This window comes from Numenius arquata, chromosome 7 (assembly GCF_964106895.1).
Source record: "Numenius arquata chromosome 7, bNumArq3.hap1.1, whole genome shotgun sequence".
In the NCBI taxonomy this organism is placed as follows: Eukaryota; Metazoa; Chordata; class Aves; order Charadriiformes; family Scolopacidae; genus Numenius; species Numenius arquata.
In genome coordinates this window covers 58,380,575-58,407,232 of record NC_133582.1, presented here as the reverse complement: position 1 = coordinate 58,407,232, position 26,658 = coordinate 58,380,575, and the positions used below count along the sequence as shown (strand labels likewise).

Below are 26,658 nucleotides of genomic sequence, written 5' to 3'. Positions count from 1 at the left end.
AATATAGATCAGGACATTTCTTGGGGTGGAAATTTACAATATATAGAGACAGGAACATCAAAATCTCAATGGAATGAGTGGGTTGTTTTAACTCTATTAGAGCCTTTGCTTTACTCTCCAAATGCTCATTCCATGCCACCTTAGTTCATTAGTCTCAAATTTCATACATGACCTCTTTTTGTCAACATTGTTCATTAGTATCAAATTTAGCATACGGGGGGTTTTTTTTGGCAACCTAGATTAATTTCATGCAGATAATAACTCTCGCTTGCAAAGACTGGCATCAACGTATTTTCTCACAAGAAATTCTGCTTCAGGCACCACTTTGGAAGCCAAATCTGTAGTTGGGGTAAATTGGCATTATTCCATTGATGTCACTTTATACCAGCTGATGATCTGGCCCTGAAAAATTGCCTCAAGGATTTTAGTAGCTTTCACATGCTTCATAAGACATATTTTGGGGCTCAGGAACAGTGATGACATCAACCTGATCCTGAGGATCAATACATGAAGTAATTTGCAGTGGCTGTGAGTGAATTCTTTGAGAGCCATAAGGGTTGAGTTTATTGCAAGGGTTGGGCCATGATGTGGCAGTAGGAATGGCCTCAGAGTTTCCTTTCAGAGGTAAATCATAGTAATTCCATCTTAAAATGAATAAAAGAGCAAAGCTCAAAAGATGGCTTTAGTATGAAGAGGTGAGGTAATCCTGAGACCCCATACAGATTGCTCGTTGGATTGGGGCTGCTCAATGCTGCTGAGGATGAATGCAATTACATATTGAGAAAATGTTTATCATTTCTAATGTTCTTTTTTGGCTTGAGCCATCTGTTTCAGAGACCATGACCTCTTCAGTATGTTGTATCCTATCAGCTGAGATCAGCTAAGATGCCTGAACATGATTAACCACTCATGCACATCGGGCTGGAGTCCTATATGCATTTCTCCAAGATGTATTTTCAACTGTTATAAATTGGCACGATTCCAGTGGTGTAACATACACTTTACATTCTGAAAATACAAAAATAAAGTGTAAACATTTTTTTCACCTATGCGTGGTAGTGTATGTTAACATTGCATTGGTTAACAATGATAACCATTGATTCCTTATTTTCCTGCTGGAAAAAAAAAAAAATATTAAAAATCTAATCTTTGGGTGATAAGAAGAGATCAATACGTTTGTAACAGAGGCTGGACCATTGCACTACCTTGACTGAAACAGGCTGATTTTGTCTTTCTCAAGACTCAGACACTGCATTTGTGCCCTGGACTTTCACTTCTGCTTCTGTTTTCATGCTGGCAGCAGTGCCAGCGTTGGTGCTGCGTTTGTACACGCTTTGAGATGGGAAGCAGCACTAAGGGTCTCGGGAAGAGAAATAATGTAGGTCAAAGTAGGACTAAACACTGAAAGTGCTGTATGGGAGACTGAAATGGACAAAAAAAAAAAAAAGACAAAAATCTTTAATTACAAGTAACCAAGATTCAGTTTAGTTAAAAATATAGAAATTGCTACTTTTAGATAGGTATATAGTTTCCATGTGCATGCACATGGAGTGTCTAAAGACTAACTTTTACCATTCAGTTTCATTCAGCAAGCAACCTCATGTCTGTTTTAACAGAAGCAAACAATTATAAAAGCTTTGAATAAGACCCATTATTTTTTTGCTTTTCATTCTTCCTGGGTGAATCTGTGATTTACACACACTCGTGCGAAAAAAAGAGATTATATTATTAACTTACAAAATTAATAACTTACAAACAATACGGAGGACATTTTAAACATAAATTAGGGAAGTGCCTGAAGTGCTGCTGGAGAAAAAAAAAAAAAGTTCTATTTGGCATATTTGGCACAAATTTATATTTAAAAATAGGCAAAATGAGGAAATAACAAAAGTCCATTTAGGGGTAAAGTAAATGCTCTCATGAATTGCCAAGATACTGTGGATGTTTGTTGTAAGCCCAATACACAACATTATAGGCTAAACTCAAACTGTTGAAGCCAATGGCAAAACTCTCATCCACTAACTGAAGCCAGGATTTTATCCTATGAGTTCAGGATCACAGAAATTTAAAGGGCTGGTACATCTAGTAAATAGGTTTAGCAGAAAAATACTGCATTTGCAATATTGAAATCACCTTGCCAGTATTAGAAACTGTGTCCAATGATGTATTTGTGGGAAGGAACACCAGATCTAATTAAAAAAGAGCATAATTCTTAAAAGAAGAGATGGTAATTGCTCCCTATTTGTCAACAGCAAATTTTCTGAAAGAGGAGAAGCCTGAATTTGTGATACTGAAGATATTTATAAATGCATAAACAAGACATTTATTTGTTTCAGGAGCAGGTCAGAGTTTCAAAATATGCCTTGAAGCTACATTAATACAATGCATCCACTAAACGAAATGCAGTGAGCATCAATAATTTTAGTGTGAAAACTGTATCTTTTAGGTCAGTCAATTTTGCTTTTGTGTTCCTTCTTCTACAACATCTGCTGGTTACCTTCCTGTTCCTGACTTTACAGAATGCCTAAATATTTAGTATTAATACAAAACATGGTGCTATAAATACAGGTACTAACTACGATGCTCAATGACAATAGAAAACTGGAAAAAGAGAACATCAGTTCTGCTTATAATATTTCGATTAATGTTAAAGAAAGAAACCCTGTATTGTAAGGACAGAGGGGAAAAACTGTCAGAATAAAACTTACCAGGTTGGATCTGTTAGTTTATAGTAACTTTTTTCCATGCTATCAGCAGGGCCTGGATGGTAGTTTTGAGGGTATAAGCGTTTTCTCACAATCTAGATGCCGATAAGCTGCTCCACTTACAGGAAAGGGAGGGATGTGACACCTCTATATTACAGGAGCACCAAATACTATTGTCTTTCCATAGATGGGTACCCCTTACTGGGTATCATGATATGGATAAGACCTATAGAATGTAGGCAGCACTAAAGAAAATTAAACCTGTGACTTGCATTCTGTGGCATTTTGGTCAAAACCTCTTCAGATCTAGACCAGTTGTTTTAAATATAGCGTTACGCAACACGTCTTTTAAATAAATTTCTTAACAATATTATTGTGCAAAGTGCAATCACATCTAATCAGTTTGGCATTAATTAAGCTCTAATATTATACTCTAGTCTCTCTCCTAAGTAGTGTGATCCGTTTCCCCTTCACACAGGTAGATTGGAAAACATTACAGTGTCATCATAATTTTTAAACATACCGAGAAAATGACAGAGCTGCAAAATTAAAATAAATGATTAATGGCATTTTTTTCATGTTTTGTACTAATAGGTATCACTGAGGTTTTAAATTAATAGAGCTGTCAAGCTCAGGGTTGTTACAGATCCAGTGCAGAACTAAAATGGAAATTATGTATTCCACAGACACCTAAAGATGACACTTTGGAATATTTTAAATTTTAATTAGTAGGTGCAATTGTTTTCCCCCCCTCCTCCCTAAAACCACTGCAAATTAATTGGCAATTAGTCACAACTAATTCTTTTCTTAACAATCTGAACTGGAAAGAAAGGTGCATTACATGTTAGAGTATTTGTCTGGGGTGCAGAAAGCACACATGCAGTAAATTGCTTTGTCAATTACAAAAACTACTGTTGTGAAATTAAGAAAAAATATGCATAGGTAAACAAAACTAACTAAGTGCAGTGTACCCGTGAGCACAAAAAATAATGTCCAGCTGCAAACTATAGCGTTTTAGAAACTCAATAAATCACGCTGGCCTTGAAACAGAAATATATCCACATTGTTGCTCAAAAGGGCAAAAGATGTAGCATTTTAGTGTAACACCAAAAACTTTTTCAAGCGGCTGACTTTCATTTAGGGGTTAACTATGTAATAATCAGCCACCATATTTAGGACCCAGTTCCTCTTTGCTCTGCATTAAAAATACTTTACGGAGTCCAGAATACAGCTGCAGCTTCTTCATGTTATCTGTGGGGTGTGGGAGCCAATGGATCTACACAAAAGCAAATCTGTGACTCTCTTTGAGTTTTCTCATCCAGCTCTGGTCTATCGAGATCATTATTAAAAGCTTTTTGTTGTTGTTTATAGTTCTTATTTCTCTCTGGATTTAACTATAAAGGTAGGACTTCAATAGGACCTCTGTGCTCAGGCTCATCACATCTCTAGGGACAAAAGGAAGGGCTAGAGAGAAACCACTCATTCATTCAAAACTTATTTCTAAGGTGCATTCAAATTACAATATTTTGAAATATTATTTCTGTTTCATTATTAAATGGCTTACTACAAGCTTTCCTATCAGTAAATAATTCTAAAAATACTATGTGTTTCGGATGTCTATGAAACTACATTTCTGGCGATCCATTAGGTGTGCTCTGACTATGGATTTTCATTTTCGTTCCTTCATATAGGCAATATTCTTGCATCTTCTATAGACATTTCTGTCTTCTACTTTTAATCTAATGTTGCTAGCAGCTTGACACTTTGTCAGATACGATGCCAAGCAAGTCAGGAATAGATGAAAGAACTGAAATCACAGTTACTTCTAATTAAGATGGAATATTCTTATGGATTTTTTCAAAACAATGCTAATAATTTATGTAGCTAAATTGAAAGATTACTTTTCTTAAAAAAAATCCTGATGGCTAAAGCTAGAAGTTTATTGAATTAACTTGAGAGTCTTTGAAGTTTCATTACTATTAATGACCTGTTTGGAGATCAGGTGAAACCATAGATATCTTTCACGTTGCTATATTTGTCTGGGAGAGCTCTGATAGAATTTCCTCTTCAGCTAATCAGACGAGATGTTTAACATAACATTAACATTATCATCTTTCCTTCTCCCAAAGACTCCTCTATAAAAAACAGGGAAAACAATACAATTTGACACTCAGATTCCGCGTCTTATTGTACCAGAGCAGAGTGACTTTGTCAGACGCTGCAGTCTGCACATCTTCAACATGCTGAAAAATTCTGGATGACAGATTTTTAGACCAAGAGACTCACATTTTTAAGTATGCATGGGACCTACAGGACGTGTTCCTGCTCTCACCTAGGGGTGCTAGGTGCACGAGCAATAGAAGATCATGTTTAAAAGAAGCACACAACAATTTCCTTAGTACTAAAACTGATCACAGGAGTGAAAAATCACAGATCACTGCATTATCTGTCGCGTCACACAATATATTCTCAGAGCCCACACCATCACTTTGGGGAAACACAGTCTCTATGTGCATGAGAAGGGACAGATGTCAGCAACTTGTGCTATTTGTATAAAACTTTTTTTCCGGTCAGAAAGGAGAAGTAGCAAAGATAAACTTGTTGATTTCTTCTATAGGAAACAGACTTCCAAGCCTGCATGTACAGCCTGCATCCCATCCCATACATAACGGGGACTTAATATGCTTAATATGCACAATGGAATAGCAGGAGAAATTTGGTCAGGTTGAACTTGATTTCTTGAAAAATCATGTTTCCTAAGGAACTAAACTCATGGATTTCCATGAGCTTTCCATCATATTTGAGAAATTGTGGCAATCTGGTGAAGTTGCCGCTGACTGGAAAAAGGGGAACATAACCCCAATATTCAAAAAAGGAAAAAAGGAAGACCCAGGGAACTATAGGCCAGTCAGCCTTGCCTCTGTGCCTGGCAAAATCATGGAGCAGATCCTCCTGGAATCTCTGCTAAGGCACATGGAAAATAAAGAGGTGATTGGAGACAGCCAGCATGGCTTCACCAAGGGCAAATCGTGCCTGACAAATTTGGTGGCCTTTTACAATACTGCCACCAGCTTGGTGGACAACAGCAGAGCAACAGACGTCATCTACCTGGACTTATGCAAAGCATTTGACACTGTCCCGCACGACATCATGGTCTCAAAATTGGAAAGACATGGGTTCGATGGATGGACCACTCGGTGGATAAGGAACTGGCTGAATGGCCGCACTCAAAGGGTTGTGGTCAATGGTTCAATGTCCAATTGGCGGCCAGTGACGAGAGGAGTTCCTCAGGGGTCAGCACTGGTCCCAGTGCCGTTCAACATCTTTGTCGGAGACATGGACAGTGGGATAGAGTGCACCCTCAGCAAGTTTGCTGACGACACCAAGCTCGGTGGTGCAGTTGACACGTCGGAGGGAAGGGATGCCATCCAGAGGGACCTGGACAGGCTTGAGAGATGGGCTCGTGCAAATTGCATGAAGTTCAACCAGGCCAAGTGCAGGGTCCTGCACCTGGGACGTGGCAATCCCAGGCACAAATACAGGTTGGGCGGAGAATGGCTGGAGAGCAGCCCTGAGGAGAAGGACTTGGGGGTGTTGGTGGATGAGAAGCTCAACATGAGCCGGCATTGTGCGCTGGCAGCCCAGAAAGCCAACCGGATTCTGGGCTGCATCAAGAGAAGTGTGGCCATCAGGTCGCGGGAGGTGATTCTACCCCTCTACTCTGCACTCATGAGACCCCACCTGGAGTACTGTGTCCAACTTTGGAGTCCTCAACACAGGAAGGACATGGACCTGTTGGAATGGGTCCAGCGGAGGGCCACGAAAATGATCAGAGGGATGGAGCACCTCCCCTATGAAGACAGGCTGAGAGAGCTGGGGTTGTTCAGCCTGGAGAAGAGACGGCTCCGGGGAGACCTCATAGCAGCCTAACAATATCTGAAGGGAGCCTACAGGAGAGCCGGAGAGGGACTCTTTGTCAGGAGATGTAGTGACAGGACAAGGGGTAATGGTTTTAAATTGGAAGAGGGGAGATTTCAATTAGATATTAGGAGGAAATTCTTTACTGTAAGGGTAGTGAAGCACTGGAACAGGTTGCCCAGGGAAGTTGTGGATGCCCCATCCCTGGAAGTGTTTAAGGCCAGGCTGGATGGGGCTTTGAGCAACCTGCTCCAGTGGAGGTGTCCCTGCCCATGGCAGGGGGGGTGGAACTGGATGATCTTTAAGGTCTCTTCCAACTCTAACCATTCTATGATTCTATGATTCTATGATTTCTTTATCTCATCATCACAATTTTTGCCATTTAAAAACTGGCTTTCAGGTAATTTTGGAGAGAAAACTGCAGTTTTGTCTCTAAAGAAGACAAAACATCATGATTTTTATATTGGTCTCCTCATGTTTTGTTTTTGTTTTTTTTTTTTTTTCTGAAATTTGCGCTCTTGCATGTTCAAATAATTGGTTATATAGTTGGCTACATACAATAATTTATTTTTATTTTATGTTTTTTTTCAGACTTTAGTTTTGGATACACATCATTGAGATATCATCCCAATACTTATGTAATCAAATACACTTTGGCTTCGAAAGACCCCTCAGAAGCGCAAACTTAGAAATCCACTATTAAACTTCAGTTGAGAGAAAGCTAATGTTCACTTTTGTCATCATCTGAGGAGGAATTAATAATAAGATGTATAAAACAGAGCAGGGCAGATGTAAAATAATGCAAAGAATGATTGCAATAAACACATTAAGCTCCCCAGCAGAGAAAAAACATTTACTGAAAAACGAATAATATAACATAAAATAGTAATTCTATATCTAAATTCCTAGAGGTACAGTCATCTAGACAAATAGTTCATGTATTTTCTTCTCAGAGGAAATAAACACATCCAGCAGTATGGTTTTCTTATGTAACTCAGAGTATATTCTCTTAGCAGTGGTACAGCAAAAAGGATGGGTTCCACAGAAAAGTATATGCCATTTCTATCACCTTTGAAAGGGTACTTCAACCGGACAGCAGTAATTATCAGTAATAATTTACTGTTTCCTCAAGGCAGTAATTGAAATGTACGAACTGTCTCTTTTTTCCAGGTTTGTCCTCAATCGTGCAGGCAGTTTCTGCTAGCATTATCAATCAGATAGCAGGGATTTTGAACAGAGCAAGCAATCAAGACAAAAAAAAAAAAAGCACATGTTATTGCCAGCATCCTTCCATAAGTTCTCTTCTGTAATCTGGCAACTGAAAAATTACATGTCTTTTTCTTGAACAAGTAACTGCTGGTTTCAGTACTGCTGATCTGCACTGAGCCATTGCTGTGGAAGAGGCAAAGATAATGATATCTCTTAACTCCAAAAGGTTTCCTGAAATAAATCTCATAAAATGCCCACTGTTCTGCCTTCACACTGTGTGTTCACATAGTTCTCCACTCACTGCAGCATCTGAGCACTTACCCTAGAGAATTAGAGCTCAGGCACTCTCCCCGCTGTTCAGCTGTACACTATGGTGTATCTGGCAAACATGAACTATCACAACCCTTTTATTTCATCCTAACCCATACATTATCAGCTGCCACACCTGTTAGGACCTTGCTGAAGGTGCTCCATTTTACTTTTTTATGTAGCCCTTAATTTTACTACAGAAGTAAAGTTCATGAAAGTGATCCAGTACCATGGTTTGGATAATTGCTCCCATCTGTAGTGGGATTTCTTCCTTGTCACATTCCTGTTCTGTCATACTTACAAGCTACAAGGCTACAGCAATTCATCTACTTGAAACCACAGGTCTTCTTTAGGGAAACAAAATTAGTAAAATTGCACATCAAAATATGTTTCTATGACTATATTCAACAATCAGGAGCTTAAATTTCTTCAACATCTTCTCAAACTTCTCAGTTAGCCTCTATAATTGAGATGAGAGATGGACATGGAGAGTTCTTAGAGCTACACCTTTCTCATGTTGTCTGTAAACAGTTACCTGAAGAACCTCCCCTGAGTATGCTCCGCTCCTATCCTATCCTATCCTATCCCAATTGCTATTTACCTGCTCTTACTTCATATGCATGGGCACTCAAACAAGAGACTAAATAATTTCTTCATTTCTCCTTTAAACTGTAAGGCTTTTTAAAATATTACTTCTATTGTATAATTCAATCAGCACAGCCAAGACTTCAGCTTTAAATAAAACCTCCTTGATATGAACTCTCAAAAGCACAATGGAAAATCTTCCTGATTTTTTAAAGAATAATTTGTTACTTTATGCATTTTAGCATCAAAACTAATACTGGCTCTTCCTCAGCAACAGAGATTATTGATCACATTGGGTAAAGGGATGTTGGGACTGCGCCCTTTGAATATTTTCCAAACTTTTGAAATAAATGCCTTTTTATTCCATCCTAGCCTGTGGAAAAAAGCAGGCATCATACCTTGGAAACGTAGTGGGTGTTGAACTATATAGTAACAGTGTGTGAAGATGTTACTTAAGTAAATTGAGTTAATGCTGATGACGATGGTGGTCTTTTAAACCGAAAAATTCTCTGTCATTGAAGAAGCGAAAGTAAATAAATCAATCAATATTTTTTGTTACTCATTTAACAAGTTCCTAAAGTTTTTGTTCAGGTCTCTTCCCCTAGTATCCTGTTATCCCCAGTATTCCCAGTATTCTTACCGTGCAAGGGGTTTGCATCCAAGGTTCCCCATCTATCTGCATAGGCAGAGACTTGCTGGTCCTAAGGCGATATATTTCATAGTATAAGTAAAAGTAACTAGACAAAACTGATAAATGTATTTATGAAGGAGAAATAGAAGTGATGGCACATACATGTAATCCTGATTTACCCTTAAATTTCCATGTATGGAAATCCTTAAATTTCTCCAGTATGACCCAACATGCTTACAAAAGTAACCTAGTCACTTAGTAGGCTTAGTTTGATTTTCAACACATAAAGCAAAAGCATTGCAAACATTTACACATCTTGGTAGTAATATGCAACTCTCCATGGGAGAATAGTCTGTAATTTGTGAAATAGAGTGAATTATTCAAGAACTTCAAGAATAAACCTTATTAACTGAAAAGACAAAGGAACCCCTTCTATTTTTTATAATTTAGACTGACTACCACAAAGGAAATAAGAAATAAATTTTAGCTCTATCATCACCATTTTATTAGAACTGTAAAAGATGTTTTTATGCTTGTGTCTAATTCTGGGTTAGACAGAGCACTCACATCATGTGACAGTTGTACTGTATATTCAGAGGCTTTAACATACCATGTTACAAATTTAAATTGTTAGTAAAGGGCCACTGATTCTAACATAAAGCTGCAGCTTCTGTATCTAGTTTTGGATACCGCATTAAGAAAAGTATAGAAAAATGAGGGGGGGGAGGGGAAAGGATGATCTTTTTGGGTCTTTTACAACTGTATATTTTTGTATTATAATAGTTTATGTATAAGATGATTGGAAAAAATGTTGAGTAGATAAATCTAATAGTGGAAAGAAGAGTCAATTGAGCACTCATGTTGGTCAATGGAAATTCCGGCTTGGACATTATTGGAAACAGTTCATGGGATTCACCACTGTCATCTATGGCCGTAAGTGAAGGAAGGGAAGAATGTTCAATGAGATCTCACTTTACACATTTGGAAGGGTTCTGATTCTTTTGCAGTTGTGGTCCTGCTGATGTGAGATTATAAAAATTATCTCTTGGTATCCAGAGAAGGTTGAAACTTCTCTGTGATCTTATTTCTCTTCCTCACCCAAAGGAGAAGGTACTTTTGAAGTCAACATCACCCACTCCTTAAGGAGAGTCTCAAAAATATGCCAGGCACTGTGGCAAATCCTACTTTCTTTTCTTAAAGTTTTTATTGCTGCTCTTCTGCTTTATGCTCATTTTATACTTCTGGGGCTTATAATTGTATAGGTTATGATTTTATTAAGATATTGGAAAATTCTTCCTGAGAAATTTTTCACCAACAAAGAATTTCTCTTTTACAGTCCTGATCTAATCCAAAAGTTAGAATAATTATTTTCTACTGAAGTCCTAATCCAAGCTTCCTCTATAGTGAATGTTCTGATCACTTTTAGCATAGTAAATTATAAAACACAACTAAATTATTGTGATCCCCCATTAGCAGCTTACACATACCAACACATTTATTAATAGTGAACTTGTCAGTGTTCAGTAAACAACAAATAAATTAAAAACAGAGCACTTTGACTTCTACAGATCAAAAAAAGTGCTTTACAAATACTAATTACATGCTACTATTCCCTGGTGAGGTATGCATTACAAATGGGTTAAAATGTGTCAAAGTTACGCTAAATGACTTTTTGCTCAAAATTGCGCAGAGTGTATGTCAATAATAAAACCCAAAATGTTCCTGCCTTACTCTTTCTGCTCCAAATGGTTGAAAATAGTTCTTCATAGGATGAAATGTTACATGGAGACTGAATGTAAACGCCCTTTTCCTAGTTTTCTGACATGCTTAAAGAAAGGAAGATGTATGGGCATAGAATATGGATGGAATAGATGCATTTCATACACAAACCCAATACTTTCACAACAAATAAATACAGTAATTATGACTATTAGTTTCTCTACAACAGTGCAGTGCAAAGGAAAGTCGCTGATACCTGATGACAACAGATGAGCACTGGGCAAGCCGTCTTCCGGCACTTTTCAGGCCTGTGTATATCTGTCCCATCTCCATGGCTCCTTCCAGACCAACCACTTCCATAAGTTGGTCACTTAGATCTGCAAAAGGTGAAAAAACCCGTGTTTTGTCTGGACAAGATTTTGACAGGGGTCATCCTGACTAGCAGGAATTATCAGCAGAAGACCAACTGATAATAAAAGGTGTGGAGAACAGAACTGGCAAAAATGATGATTCCTAAGAAGTGATTGCAGCTTTAAGGTTGGACAAATCTGGGCCTGTTGTCACACCATTCTAAAACAGCATGACCAAAATTATTCTAACATACAATAATAATATCAATGGTTTATTTTAATACATAAATAATGAAAAAATAATCTTATTATATGAGAAACTAGGAGAGACTCCTTCATTTGGGTGATTTGACACTCATAGAATGAGATGTTTGCAGTTTAGAAATTTATGCTGTCTATTTTTTCAATAGATATTTAAAATCTGGTAAAGTCAGTGCTCCGGACCCTATTGGATTCTTTTCTATACAATACTTTCCAGATGATGTGTACAACTCTAACTCAGCCTTTGTGTGCATGCATTATTATAGTATTTAATTATAAGACCACATATTATTTTTTGCATTGGATCTTTGTCTCAATTAGTGCACAGATTCAATGCAAAAAGGGCAGGAAAAAACCTTACACCAGAAACTATTCATCTAGATTTCCTGAACTTTGTAGTGCTTGTTTGTACCCAGTTATATATTTTTGTTTCTCACTGCTTTTTGATTACATACCATTTTGGCATTAAACTTAAAATAAAATAAAATAAATAACGTTTCTGGCAAAATAAATATTAGTTTGCTTGGCTTCAAGGAGCAAGGACAAATTCTGTCTAGAATTTCAGATACAGAGATACAACCAGAACCCTAAACAGTAATATAGCAGTCTGGTTTGAGAAGCAACCAAACAAGGTAATGAAATATTATCCAGACTCAGCTAGGGTGTTTTGTAAGAGATGTTTTATATGCTCTCATTTTCTCATTTAAATACATGTTGCCAAGACCAAATGGACAAGAAAAAGAAACTTTTTTTTTTTTTTTTTTAGCTGTATATTATGTGTGTTTTATAGATTGGCTGTTAATATCCGTGTTTCCAAAAGCTACACTTTGGTGAAGCACAGCAGTGAGCTAAAATGTTAGAGTCTACCATCACATTGAAAAAACAAAGAAAGGAGAGCACATTACTCTTTGTATATTGTAAACCCTTCAACCTTTAATGAAGGTAGAATTTCATGCTAATTATCATATCTATGAGCCTAGTCCAAAGTTTCAAAGGGAGTCTTTTCTGTTCACTTCTTTGGGCTTTGAATGAAAGTAATTAACTGAAAGACGTACTGTGATAGGGGGTAAAAAAGTATTAAAAGCAAATAGGACTTATGGTCTGGATTATTCTGCTTCCAACCAGAAAAATCTGATACTATCCAAAGCCTTCATTTTTCTTCTTATACTTTCTTAATAATCTTTGCTATTTTAATTTTCTCATCACAGTGAAGTCAGTTCCATATAATAGTAACAACCCAAAAATAAACCCTATTCTTTCGTATTAAGGAAAAACAATAATATGTACAAAAGATTAAAACACACAATATGATTAATATTAACTATACATTTAACATGTAACACACGTAAACCCAATTTTGTATGTCTGGCTTTATGCTGAATTATTTTTCTCTTAAAATATTTTCGTTAAGTTACTCACTTTTAAACTTAACTCAGATTTAAACAAATTCTGCTGTTCTTGATAGCCACAGGGATTGAAATGGGAAAGTCCTACTCTATTTGCAAAAGCTATTATATTATAAAAGCACACAGAACTTTATAGATGTATTAAATCATTAAAATGTTTCCAGCCACAGAAAACATCAAATTCCTATTCACTGGGTTATTAGAAAATTATTATTTTTCAAATGGGAGAATAATTAAGAACAGATTTTTATTACTGACAGCCCAGGCAACATATGCAAGATTCAGAATAGTGACATTTGCAGTGATATAAATTTGATGCATCATTTTTCAATAGCTGTGAGATTAGTGCCAGTAACAGCAGGTAACCAAGGGCCAAATCCTGCCCTTTGATCTACACCGCACATCTCAAAAAATGTGGTATGTTAAACATTGGAAGATGGAATTGAACAATACTCTGATCTACCAGAAAAGTGAAGCCTTTTCAAAAACTTCACATTTGCAGTGGCACATTCCCAAAGTGGGGTTATTTTAGGCCAAATACGAATATTTTTAGAATCAAGCTTAAATTAGACATAACCTTCCTTGAGAAGCAGTAAAAACTAAAGCAAATGTAACATGCAATTATCAACTTAGGGTTAGTACGTGTTCCTGCCCTTGCTAATATATTTGACGTGATGCTTTTGCATAGTCATACCCATTTAAAAAAATCCTTAAGCTTTATTGACTTTGATAAGAACTCAGAGTGAGAAAAAGTGGAAAAGGGAGTGGATGTATTTTAGTCCCATTCTTCAAAGATGTTACACGACTATAGGTACACTGGTTGAATATAAAGGGTCAAGACATCAATGAATGGATTACATTTGTTCTTAAAAGGTCCCCACCAAAGACTCTGAAAGAGACTAAGCTCTATTAAAAGAGATCAGGTCTTCTATTAAATTAAAAGATAGGAAAGGGGAAGTCATTCTTCATTCTGGTGGAAGGTTATCACTGACTTCTCAGAAAGATCTGTGCTGGCCTCTGTACTGCTCAACATATACCCCTAAATAATCTGGAAATCGAGATAGATAGTGAGTTACTGAGGATTCGATGAAGTAAAGACAAAAGCCAATTATAAAAAAAGTTTAGGAATTTTACACTACTGAGTAATGGGGCTATACAAAGGCAGAAAATTCAATACTGTAACTTAATGCCCATGAGGGGAAACAGAGCTAATTACATATAACAGAGCTAACTACAGATAATGTAGAGTGTTATATGCATGTCTATTACATTTGAAAATAAATATGAGTGTGTGTGTCTGCGTGTATATGTCCATATATACATGCATATTTATTTTGCTGAGCTACAATTAATACTGTCCTGCAGGAATTAAGATTATGGTGTTACTGTGGCTACTTCTATGAAAATATCAGCTCAATGCTCAATAGCGATCAAATATCATCAATTATTATGATTGGTACATCCATACAGAACAGAGTTTGTAGTTCCAGTCCACTCAGCGATGAACAGGAAGATATAAAATAACTGGAAATGACAGAGCAACAAACATGGAGCAGCTTCTGTATGAAAATAAATTATAGACTAGGACCCTTCAGGAAATAAAGACATTTATGAAGGAAAGACGTGAAAATAATAAGCGTCACAGAGTAGGTGAAGGCAGTACTGTAAATATTTCTCAAAATGCAAGAACTAAGGAGTTTCATAGCCCTTCTAGAACAAGCTGGAAATCCTTTTTACATAATACTTTGTTACACCATGATGTCTTACTAGTCTTCAAAATTCCCTAAATCACAAATTGGTACATACTTGGTAGGGTATCTTAATGGAAGAATCACTATAAGTTTGCTCTCTTTATGCTTTATTTCTAATCATCAACACAGGTTGGTGTTAGAGATCAGATACTGAGCTACACGAACTTGTGGGTTCACAAGTTGTATCGCTGTATCACTAGTATCACTAGTATCACTGTTGGTGTTGTCTTCTTATACATCTTATCATCTATAGACCAGAATAATGAATGCTGCTGTTCACTAAACATCATTCACCACCTAAACCAGCTTATAACGTGGACTTTTCCATGACATGTATTCCGACTGTTTAAGACCTAATGCAGAAAGTCACTTTTCGATCCTCAAATTATATTCTAAAGTTACACACAGTTCGTGTGTGTGTGTGTCTGTGCCTCTACCAACTATAGAACAAAAAAATGTATCTCTTTTTAGTCATGTTGTATTTCTTCTGCATTCTACAGATTTTTTTCTAAAGAGAAAATAATCAATTGGTGACTGTGCTGATACAATTCTCCAATGATTACTTCACCTATTATAACCGGTTTTAGGAGGTTTAGGTTTAGGAAACTGAAGGCTAGATTTAAAAAAATAACTTGGCAAATAACGGCAAACAACAGCAACTACCAGACACTGGGCAGCTTTTCCATTGAGCCGGGTCATTTAGCTGCCTAAATGAGGGCTGAAGTCTCACAGGTAAGCTATCATGGAGAGCATCTCGGCATTAGTGCATTAGGAAAGTGTTTTTTGACTGGTGCCTTGGGGTTCGTCAGTCCGTTTGTTCTACTTTGAGCTCTGTGAAAGAGCTGAAGGCTCTCACTTGTTTTCTGTTCGAATGAGCCATTAGAGTGTGTGGGAATGTTTTCACAGCACCATGGCTCTCCTGCCCTCTTCCACAAACCAAAGTACTTCACGTGTCTCCTCCTATTAGCCCGTCAGTAAACAAAGCCGGCCCTCCCAGGGGAGTGCTGCTGTCAGCAGATGGTGACTAGCACAGAGAGGGGCATCTGACCCCTTCCACTCATTCCTGATGGGGAGATAAAGTCACTAGGGAGATGACCGCCCATTTCTTCCCATCAGGCAGCAGGAGAAAGTGAAGTCCAAACAGAAACTTGCACAAGCGGCAGACAAAACACTATACATGAACGTAAGCCCTTTATAGCACTTCCCCAAGGCATGAAGAAACACGCTTGGAAACTTTAAAGTTTCCTAGTGAGGAGTTTACGTTATCCATTAGCTTGGCGTTAGCCGAACGCTTCAATATTCAAAGTGAACACACAAGAGAGAAACGCATTTGGAACTCATCTATGAAGATAAAGCAAGGAAAGCAAAATGGGGTAGGGGGTGGGAAGAAGCATGGTGTGATTAGAAATGCTGATTTACATAGCAAACTTTCCCTCTGTAATGGAACTGGTTTTGATATCCAATTTATCTTTGCAATGTATAAATATTGCTGTCCTGGCAAGAGATTGAATGAGTCTATTATAACTTGGGGTTACTGCACTCACTCAGGCACATTTGCATAAGAACATTGTTGGTCAGTGGTAAATCTGTCTCTGGCAGCAGTTTGTCTTCGAAGAGAAGGGGAACCCTGGCTTGCTAAATGTAATCAAACCCTAGTAATCATCACGCTGGAAATTTTTTTGGCTCCAGTTAAAATACTGGATAAAAATTTGAAAACTGCTATGATGCCAGAGGTTCCCTGAAAACACTCCTGAGCTCAATGCTCCGCACCACACGAATGCTTCGGTATCTTCCTAGAACACGGCATGCATTAAATCTACGGTTTCCCATTATGCAGGAATGTGGGGTTGCTTCCATATGCGGGGATAGGGACTGCTGCTTGATAAAATGCTAAAAATGTGTTTAATGTCACAGTATTATCCTGAATTCAAATGAAAGAGTTTTTCTAGATTCCCGGTTACAAGAAACCAGTAAATCAAGAGCAATCTGTACGTCCTGCTTTTTGTTATGCTTTGCTTTAGGGAAGCTACCTGAAGTCACATATGCCTCAATGTTTAGAACTGTTTATATCAGAATTGTACCTGGAGGTCCAGATGATGTCAAGGTGCTGTTTTGTTACTGATTCACAGACACATAACAAAAGACTTGCTTCCAAGAATTTGTGATATAGACAAATCAAACAGATGAAGCATTGGGGAGAAATAATATTATTACGCCCATTTTACAAAGTGAAAATTGTACATACCCGAGTTTAGGTCCTGCAAAAGGTTTGTTCTCGTACTCAGCTGGATATATTGTGTGCAGACCCACAAGAGCCATAATATTATTGACACCTCGTAAAATTAAGCACAGGAGTAAAGTTAAGCACAGGAGTAAAGTTAAGCACAGGAGTTTGCAGAACTTACCTGGCCAAGATCACACATGAAGCTTGTGGCAGAGACAGGAACTAAATCAGCAACTCCTGAATTTCAACCCTCTGCTTTTAAAAATCTATTCTCCCTCTTAATATTGACCTTGAGGATACATATCAAGTCCTACATCTATAGTATTTGAACCAGCTTTGAGCATTTTGCACTGCCGAGTTTCCTTGTGAACATTAAAAATCTCAGGTGGCTCTATACATCTATTTCACACCAGTATTGATTCTCAGCTCAACTCTTATTTTTTTCCTGTTCCTAAAACAAAACAAAATAAAACAAAACAAAACAAAACAAGCTAAGCCTGCCTCTTAGCGTGAAGAAAGGGAGATATATCACTGCTGTAATTTTCACCCTGGGGAGATACTCAGATACAGCGACAATAAATTGAGTAGATATTTTATATATACAAACACACACAAAAATGCACACACATTTTATACCTATGTGGACATACACACGTATGATATATACCCGTATTTATGCACATGTGAGAAATTCTGTACATTTTTTCTCCACCATCTGAATTGATGACGCACTAAATAGCTTTAATGGGGTAAGAATGCAAGGGTGCTATTTTTGACACTTAAAATGAATGCAATCAATAACATCCTGTCTCTGCCGAATGCAGTGGCAAAACTCTTACCAACTTCAGTGGGGCCCAGATTCACCCAGGATCTTGCGCCTTGCATCAGTCTAGCACAGAGACTCCGTCCTCAGATGGTATTATTTCACAGATACAGCTCAGCCTACTACTGTGTAATGGATTTTTTTGGTGTATATAATCATCTCCTGACTCTCATTAATCACTGAATGACAAGTTTCCCAAAAAATAGGAGGGCAAACAAGGAAGAATCAGTCCTTATAATTAAATATTTTATGAAACTTTTTAGTGTGCACAGAAGGCCTTTGTAAAATTTTTCCTTAAGTGAACTTTTTTTCCCCAGCTTACCAGGGGGAAGGAGAGGAGAGTTCTTGCTAGAAACTTTTTTGATTAATAGTAAAAGAAGAAAAATAAAAAAAACCCAAACAACCCACCCCAGAGCATTCAAATTAAATCACTTCCACCCAAAACCTACTCCCAAATACCAGTGTTCAGATGTGCAACATTTGAAACAAGAGGTTTCATCTTCCAGTTCAGGAGATCATTATGGGTAAGTCTTTTATGGTAAAGCTTGGCAGACAAAATGTATTTTTTTTTTACAGATTTATTCTTCCAATAGTTTGAGGTACAATTGCATTGAACATGCTGCTGCACCAAAAAGCCCCCTATTATTTTAATCTGTATTCTTTTAAAAGTTATTTGTTCAAAAGGATTTTACTGTGTTACTCTTATACCCCCTTCATCCAACAGAACAAAAGCTGTTCTATGAAAGGAGTCTAAACTTGGACAAACCGTAAAAAAAAAAAAAAAGCAAAGTTCCTCTCTGTTTTTATCAAATTTGATTGCTGCAGCTGTTCCCAGTTTCTGTATTTTAAAAATAGCCTTATTCAGTGCCTTGTTGGCTAAAGGCCAGAGTACCATTAGAACATGCTGTACGGAAAACCTCTATTCAGTTACAGATACAGAAATATATTTAAGATCAGTGGGGGTCATCTGCAGCAAACACTTGTATGGGGGAAAATGGAATTTTAATGTGCTTGGACTGCTCACCACTTTTAACAGATATTTAAGAACTTCAAACCGGATATCTTTCTATTTGTATTGGTACTATCATATTACTGAGCATCAGGTACAATACAATATGAGCAAGTCAAGATCATTTCAACTCACAAAAATAGATCTAATTCTCAAATTACTCCTTAGTAGTTCTGGCATTCACTTTAAATGGCTCCTAGTAATATTGGATATTTGATTAGCCTATAAAAATGCCACAGCCTAGAAAAGAAAAATACAGTAATATTGATGGAAATGTAGAAATCTAATCAATGAAAACCAGCTTTGATTTGTACATTTCTAAGAGGACTAGTACTAACAGGGGATAAATGTTCCCTTTCTGCAGGGTAGCAAACTCTAATAATGGCATTATCCCTATATTTATCCACCAAAGAGTTTTTTTAGTTATCCGCCAGAAAGAAATCTTCATTCCATTTACATGAGTATTAAAACTCCCTTTGATTAAAGTAGTAGTGATTTTGGTCCAGGAGCTCAGAAAACCCCCAAAGATGATCTTCATCCCTCTTTCTCTTCATGAGAACCAATTCCATTTGCTTCCTCTACCACACTAGTATTCCATGGTGCTTGGAGATCCCAGTGTGCAGACTGGATACTGGTTTGAACAACAGCAATTGTTAGTTATTAACTAAGAGCCTAACCCCAGGAAAGGATTCTGTAAATCAATGAGATGTATCATAGATCACTTTTAGCCATTTCTCTGATGGTCTAGAATGCCTGCATTAAAGTATTCAAGGTTATGTTTTTCTACGGCAGCTGGAGGAGGTGTCTTCAGCATGGTAGAGACATCCAAGGTCATTACTTGTACAGGTACTAACAGGAAAGAAATAACAGCAGTAATGGCATCAATATAGTCTACGTGAGCTTGCTGAGACTCCAAGTTCTTAGTGTCTGGTTGGCACCCGAAGTTTCTGTGCCCTCACTCTCTCAGTAGCTGGGTTAATTTAATTAAATAAATGCTACAATCACACTTTGGATTGCAGTTTCAATTACAAACATTGTCCACACCTTCTCTTCCTACAGAAGGAGCCTCAGGCAATTGAATCAAATTCAGCCAACTTTGGGGCAGGTGTTTGTGTCATCTAAGTAAATCAGAGATCTTCCTAAACTTCCTGCACTCAGTGAAAGTAAAGAAGCTTTCATTTAGTTTCCCACTAAACTAAACGTGTTTTGTGTTGTCTGAGGTGGCCTAGGATTTCCAGGACATTCACAAAGGGCTGACAAGCCTGACAGAGGAGAAACAGAAGAAGCAGATGAAAATATGGTATCTTTTTTCTCCAGACAGTCATTCGGAGGAAAAGGCTAAGAGGTCTGGTTTTCTGGGGGAGCATGTTCTTCTCCATTGTCCCCAAGAGGGATCTTGGGAGACAAGCTAGCATGCTTGGTCAACTTAGCAGTGTGTCTGAAGCCGTCTTTCTGCTAAATCTACCACCCCAACATTACCACATGTGTTGGCTCCTTTGTGGAGGCAAAGGCCTGCAGAAGTGATACACCCTGTACTTACTCATTGTTTGATTGGAAACAAGTGTGCTTGTTACCTCCAGGACTGAGCTCCAAGTATGTGAGCAGATTTTCCAATGCTTACTTTCCTTAAATTCATTCTGTTCTCATAATTTGTCACTGTGGATTTTGGTCTCTGCTAGCTAATCTGGTTACATACAAGTAATTGCAGATATTTTTTCTTCCTATCAGAACTACAAACATTGCTGAAAAAAAAAAATCAGTATTTTTTGGTACTACTACTGGTTTATAAGACGACAGTTCTGGGATATGCAGAAACCTTTGTTACTGGAGAAACCAAAGGAGAAAGTTACCTCTAACAGAGCTGAAAGAAAAATAAATGTCTGCTTTGATGTTCTTTACATGGAAAGAAATTTTAAAGGTTCACAAAGCAAGCAAAAATAAATTTCTGATTATAACTTTAATATTGTAAGTATTCATGGCTGACATCAAGCTATTTTTCAATAGCTTTTTTCAACAGTTACTTTCAAGACACATAGGAAGAAAAGGTATTTCCATAACCATGACCAAGACAACTACAGAACAGTTCCATATTTCTTCTCACAGAGTCAGCTCCAAGTATCACAGTAGTGAGACTCAAGTATTTTTAGTGCTCTGGTCCCGAACAGTATCAAATAGAAAAAACAAACTTTATTTCATTCCAACCAAGAAAAGATGACTTACAAGGAAACCAGGATCTGGTTATAATTTGTTTGATGATGAAGTTCTGCCATAAACTGCCACAGTTTTTTACTAAAAACCAATTTGAACACACACTACTCCCGATGCTTCAGGTACCAGAGAATTACAAAAGCAAAGTCCTTGCCCAGGGCTGACTCATTCTGAGATCCCGAGCTGAAAACCTATACTGAAACGTGGAGCCTCACTGAATTTGTCTTCAGAGGGATTTGACATGATAAGAAAAATATATCCTCATGGAGTTTAATGCAAAATAGGAGACCTGGAAAACTAAGGGAATGATTCTCATCTTATTTTCATTCTCATTATTCACCTTCATTTTTGTTCTGAATGATGGAGAGTAAGAGAAAGTGCATGAGAAACATAAGGAGATCAAAGTTGTATGAATACGTGTGCATTTTAGTTGTTTTCAGACTGGACTATCCTAAACCTGAATATGGCAGTTCAACTCTGAATAGCAGTCATCACATCTGGAGTTCAGAAAAAAGTCCTGCTGTAATTCCTACATTCAGACAGTTCCAGAGCGCGGATAAGCCACCTGGTTACTTACTGGCATTGTGATAGGATGGCACTTCAGGAAAGGTTTTCTACGTTTCAACTTGACTAATTCATCTTTATGTAATTTTTTTTTTTTTTAAATTCCCTTTCTAGACACCAGGGTAAAACTGAAACTGTATATATATAGGATTACTCTTTTTCAGTTCAGACATATACAACCTTGAGACGCTCCTGGGGTTAATTTAATGTATGGGATTCTAGGTGGGCCGTGATGGGACATGCTATTGCCTTGTTTACATTGTTAGTTCCATTGCATGTGCTGTATACTTGCAGGGAGAGTTAATACCCTTCATCATGATAACTGATACAGAAGGAAAAGACACCTTTCAGGCTCACAAGCCCTGCCCCCAGTCCAAAACAGAAGGAGCAAACCTCAAATTGAATTAGAGTTTGGAACAATCATTCCGGGGTTGTTTTCATTTTACCAATCAACTACACACTGGAACGTGAGGGTGGGAAGGTTGGTTTTTGGTTACATATGGAAATTAATCTGGAAGGACAGAAGATTGCTCACGAATATCCTGGAATTTTTACCTTCCAGGTAACTTTCAACAAATGGCTATGAAACAAATTTTTAAAGGACCTTAATTTTGGTCTCTGGCCAACAAACCGTTTAAGCATGGATATTCAGTGATATCAAATGGACTACATGCATGTTTCAAGCATGACTGTTAAGCGCTCTGTTTATTCAGGCCTATCTCTATGGTAACTGCTTTATGGTATATGATTTCAGAATACTAATTATAAAGCAATATAAATAAGGTTGTGTACAACAAACAAGCTTGCATTTACATATTTGAGGCATCTGAAAATTCAGCCTTACTTGTATAATATAATGTGTGATTGATTTTGGAAAAGATTTTTTGTCGTTGTAATTCATGAATGGTGATAGTAGCTGAATTTTCTTTCCCATAACACTACTTTGCACTAGGATCAGCAGTACAAGGGGACTGCAATATACTGGGGGAATTAAAGAAAGTAGAAGATGCAGGTGCACTAATAAATGGGTGGTCTTTGGATTACAGTATTTATGTGTGCTATGCCGAACCAATACAACCTAAATGTTACACATAAGAAGTGGTACAACAAGAACATCTGTGTTGTGGGACTGAACTGGCATGGCTAACACCTCCAGTGCCAGGTGCAAAGGAAATTTCAGTACAGCTTGAGTAATTTTGACTGCTAGCATCTGTATACATCAGATTATCTCTTTTCTCCCCTCCATATTCCACTCGAGTATTTGTGTTATACATCTGGCTTTAGATTTTGGCATAGCAAAAGACAGGTTGTAATCCTGCTTCGGCAGGGGAGTCCTGCTTTGGCAGGGGAGTTGGACTAGATGATCTTTATGGTCCCTTCCAACTCTAAAAAATTCAGTGAAATTCAGTGAAAATTCAGCGAAATCTTTCCATTCCTGGATCTCTTTTTCTTTATTTATTTGGTCTTGCTTTTCATAGAGGCTCAAGGCCAGAGTTACTAGTATTTTCCAAATGTATGGCTAAGGAAAACGAGCATTTTTCCCTGGGAAAGAGAGAGAGAGAAAGAGAAGAATCCTACTTTTGATCTATTTAAAGCTGATCAAAGTGCCTGTAGAGGAAGCTTTTTCTCTCTTAAGATACTAAAAGCTGGACTATAACTTCACGTATCTCCGAGAATGTCCACTTTTCTGGAAAATTCTAGATTTTCATGTAAAGTCAGTTTTAAAAATCAACCTTCAAAATAAAGTGAAAATTTTCATTTCAAGTAACACATCTGATCCATAGAAATACTGATGATATTTGGTAGAAGACTTAAAATACTTGAAAGAATGAGACAGCTGGCTGAAATGATTGCTAGGAGATGCAAAACCAGTCACTTGTGATGTACTCATTGAAGTCCAACCCTAATAATCTTTGAAATATATCTGAAATTCCTACGGAGTTCACTGAGACCATGACCTACTTCTGTATTAAGTGGCTCAGGCTCAATCTTTTATTTCTTAATTAGGCAAAGATTTCAGGAATCAAAACCTACCAGTGATTATATTAGTTCAGGTGGAAGTCAATGGCCTCATCACCATCACCATGACATCAATGAAAGCTGAAGCTGTTTCCAATAAATGATTCACAAGAGAAGGGGAAAAAAAAAAAAAAAGGAAAAAGAAATATGGAAATATAAAAATAGTGTTTGCATTCTAGGATGAGTAGATTTGTTGGTGCACTGCTAATGTGTCTCAACCACAGCTCTCCATGTTTTATTTGTCCAGCACTTTTAACAAGACCTACATTTCTATTCAAGACAGGAACAAGATGTTGTCAACAGTACAACTGGACATATTGTGCTTTGAAGGAATTTCTTCAGAAATGTTTGTGGAAAACTATTTCTTTCTCTTGGTAATTTTAAATCACCTCTTTCCATCCCCAGCCACTGATTAAACCTCTTGAATATGTCTAATAAATAATCTAAAAAAGAAAAGGACAAATTATTTTAAGTCTACACTTCTCTGGGTATTGGGAGTTTGTTTCACCACATTGTAAATTATCTTTGATAACTTCTAACAAGGTGCGACAAAAATGCAATAAATACAAATAAATCCACAGGGAAGAGACTCAAAAAACATTACAAAAGCTTGATTTTAGAAAAAAAAAAATGCTATAACAAATTCGCAGTCCCTAGTTACTCATCTTTTCTTGTTACTTCAGTTCTAATGCCAAATTCCTTCATTATTTTTTGACCTGATATGAAACACCATCTGGCAAAAGCATGTTGCAATTCTACAGAAATGAAATAATTGGATGATTGCTTTAAAATATATTTCATAAATACATATTATTATGCATTAGCAAAACTCACACCATTCCATTTCTGAGCTCTGTTGCTGAGCTCCGACTTCTTGTGTGCCTTGAGGACCTGGGGTTCCCAGACAGTCTTGCATCTTGTGCTAGGCAGTCGAGAGCCTGATGAGCTTCCACAGCCTCCAGTATCAGATGCATATATCTGTATGTTTCAATTGTATTTATTGTATGCATTATTATTATTATTATTGCTACTGCTGTTAGACAAGGGTAGCACCACAGACTCATCAGAATCACTGCCCTATAGGAAGGGATCCCAGCCTAAGGATCCTGATGGATCCACGGCAACAGATTACAGACCATATGGCTGACGTGATTATTTTATAATAGGCCAAATGGCTGTGGCTACTCAGGAGCCATTTCAAAAGTGGATCAGGTGTCCCTGTCATGAGATATCTCAATCACACTTCAAAACATCTTTAGAATAATTTTGGCCAGCCAATTACTTTCAATCTAGTCCTGCAAAACTGTCAAGGTCTGAGGAGATCATCCTACTGCTGGAGTCCTACGGGTGGGCTTGTGTGCCCCCTCAGTTTCATTTGCTGGTCTGGGGGATCTTCTGCAGCGTGCACACCTCCCTAGGCATCCATCATGGGAGGAATCAGGCCAGAAGAGACAAAGAAGTCATTGATTAATTGGATACATGTTACAGCGTCGCTCCTCGACAAGTTATGACAAGCGTGGAGTAATAGTGAAAAACAAAATATTTGGTAGTGATGAAAAGCAGTATACGAAACAGCAGTTGGTCGTGAGCAAACATTTTGCAGCTATAAAGACCCAGCTGCTTTGGCTGACTAAAATGAAAAGGAACAATGCTTTAGGGGTTGTGAAAGAAGATCTCACAACTGATGGATTATATGGAAAAAAAAAGACTTCCTTATAAAGCATGAATACTCATAGTCCTCTTTTCATCCGTTTATAACACATCTAATTTCTTTCAGTCAAGAGTCCTAGGTAAGTGTGCCATGCACTAAACGAAAACCTGTTCACAGCTGTTGAAACCAGTTTATTCTGTATGCCTGTTTTTGTCTTTCATTAAATATTCATTTATTGATATTAGACTTATGAAAAATTTAGCATCATTTTAATCCTCCCCTATAAGAATAGGAGAAGTTAAAGGAAAAGGGAGTTCATCCAGGTTTATAGGTATGTGTGACACAGCTTGTGATATTTCCAGAAAAGGAAAACAATATAACCAATCAACAAAGAAAAAAAGTGTCTTGTGCATCACCTAAATACTTAACTACAATATCAGCTTATGTTAATCATATTTCAAGAGTTGGGTTGAACATGCCGTAATTGTGCCATCAACCCACATGAATCAAAGCTTTATTTAATAACTGTAAAAGCTGCCATTTGCTACTTTTAAAATATCTCATTTCTCACGGCCTTTACTTGATAATGGTCACTAGAGTTACAAAATGCTAAAAATATCAACGTTCTTGAAAATCTTATTTGAGTCCTTACCGCAGAAGCTGAAACATCTGTAACAGTGTATGGCAGTCATCAGCTTCTTGTAAGTTCTGGCAATGTTCAGTTAAAAAGGCTTTAAAAAGTGCAAGTAAAAACATTAGTGTTTTGACTACTTGTAAGAAACTGTTTTGTATACAATTAATATAAAGGGACCTGCCAAGTCAATCCAAGCTTAAAATTCAGGGGTTTGTGTTATTTTTATTTTATTTATTTTTGAATTTGGAAAAAAAAAACCCTGAAACAAAACCCCAAGCTGTTGCAAAACCTAAAACCAATCGAATATTCCAGGTATTTTATTCTAATTAAAATAGAACCATATTGTCAAATTCAACAGATACACAAAATAATAAATGAGCAAGAGCAGAATCATCCCTATACAGTTAATATTTGAAAAAACCCAACTAAGATTCCTCATCCTGATTTATGCAAGGAAAATAAAACAAAATCAAACTCTAAGAACAAGTGTTCTCTCAATAGCAGGCATAGAGAAAGTTCAACAAAAGTTTGACTCAACTCATATTCAGAAATAATGAGAACTGGACCCAGTCCTAAATCTTTTGAATAAATGGAAAAGTATCCTCTCAGAATAAAATAAAATTAATCAATGCTATTTTGGTTATAGCATGAAAAACAACCAAACAAAAACAAAGAGATAAAG

The 26,658-nt window shown here is 37.2% G+C and overlaps 1 protein-coding gene across 6 annotated transcripts in view; it reads right to left on the bottom strand.

The window, feature by feature from the left end:
* DGKB (diacylglycerol kinase beta) overlaps positions 1 to 26,658 on the bottom strand; it is a 323,154-nt gene that overhangs the window by 3,631 nt on the left and 292,865 nt on the right. For all 6 annotated transcript variants that reach the window (XM_074150986.1, XM_074150987.1, XM_074150990.1 and 3 more), the window contains 2 exons: positions 11,333 to 11,453; positions 9,367 to 9,427 (listed from right to left, as the gene is read on the bottom strand). In XM_074150986.1, coding sequence (XP_074007087.1) covers positions 9,367 to 9,427; positions 11,333 to 11,453 — 182 coding nt within the window. The remainder of the gene's footprint in view (positions 1 to 9,366; positions 9,428 to 11,332; positions 11,454 to 26,658) is intronic.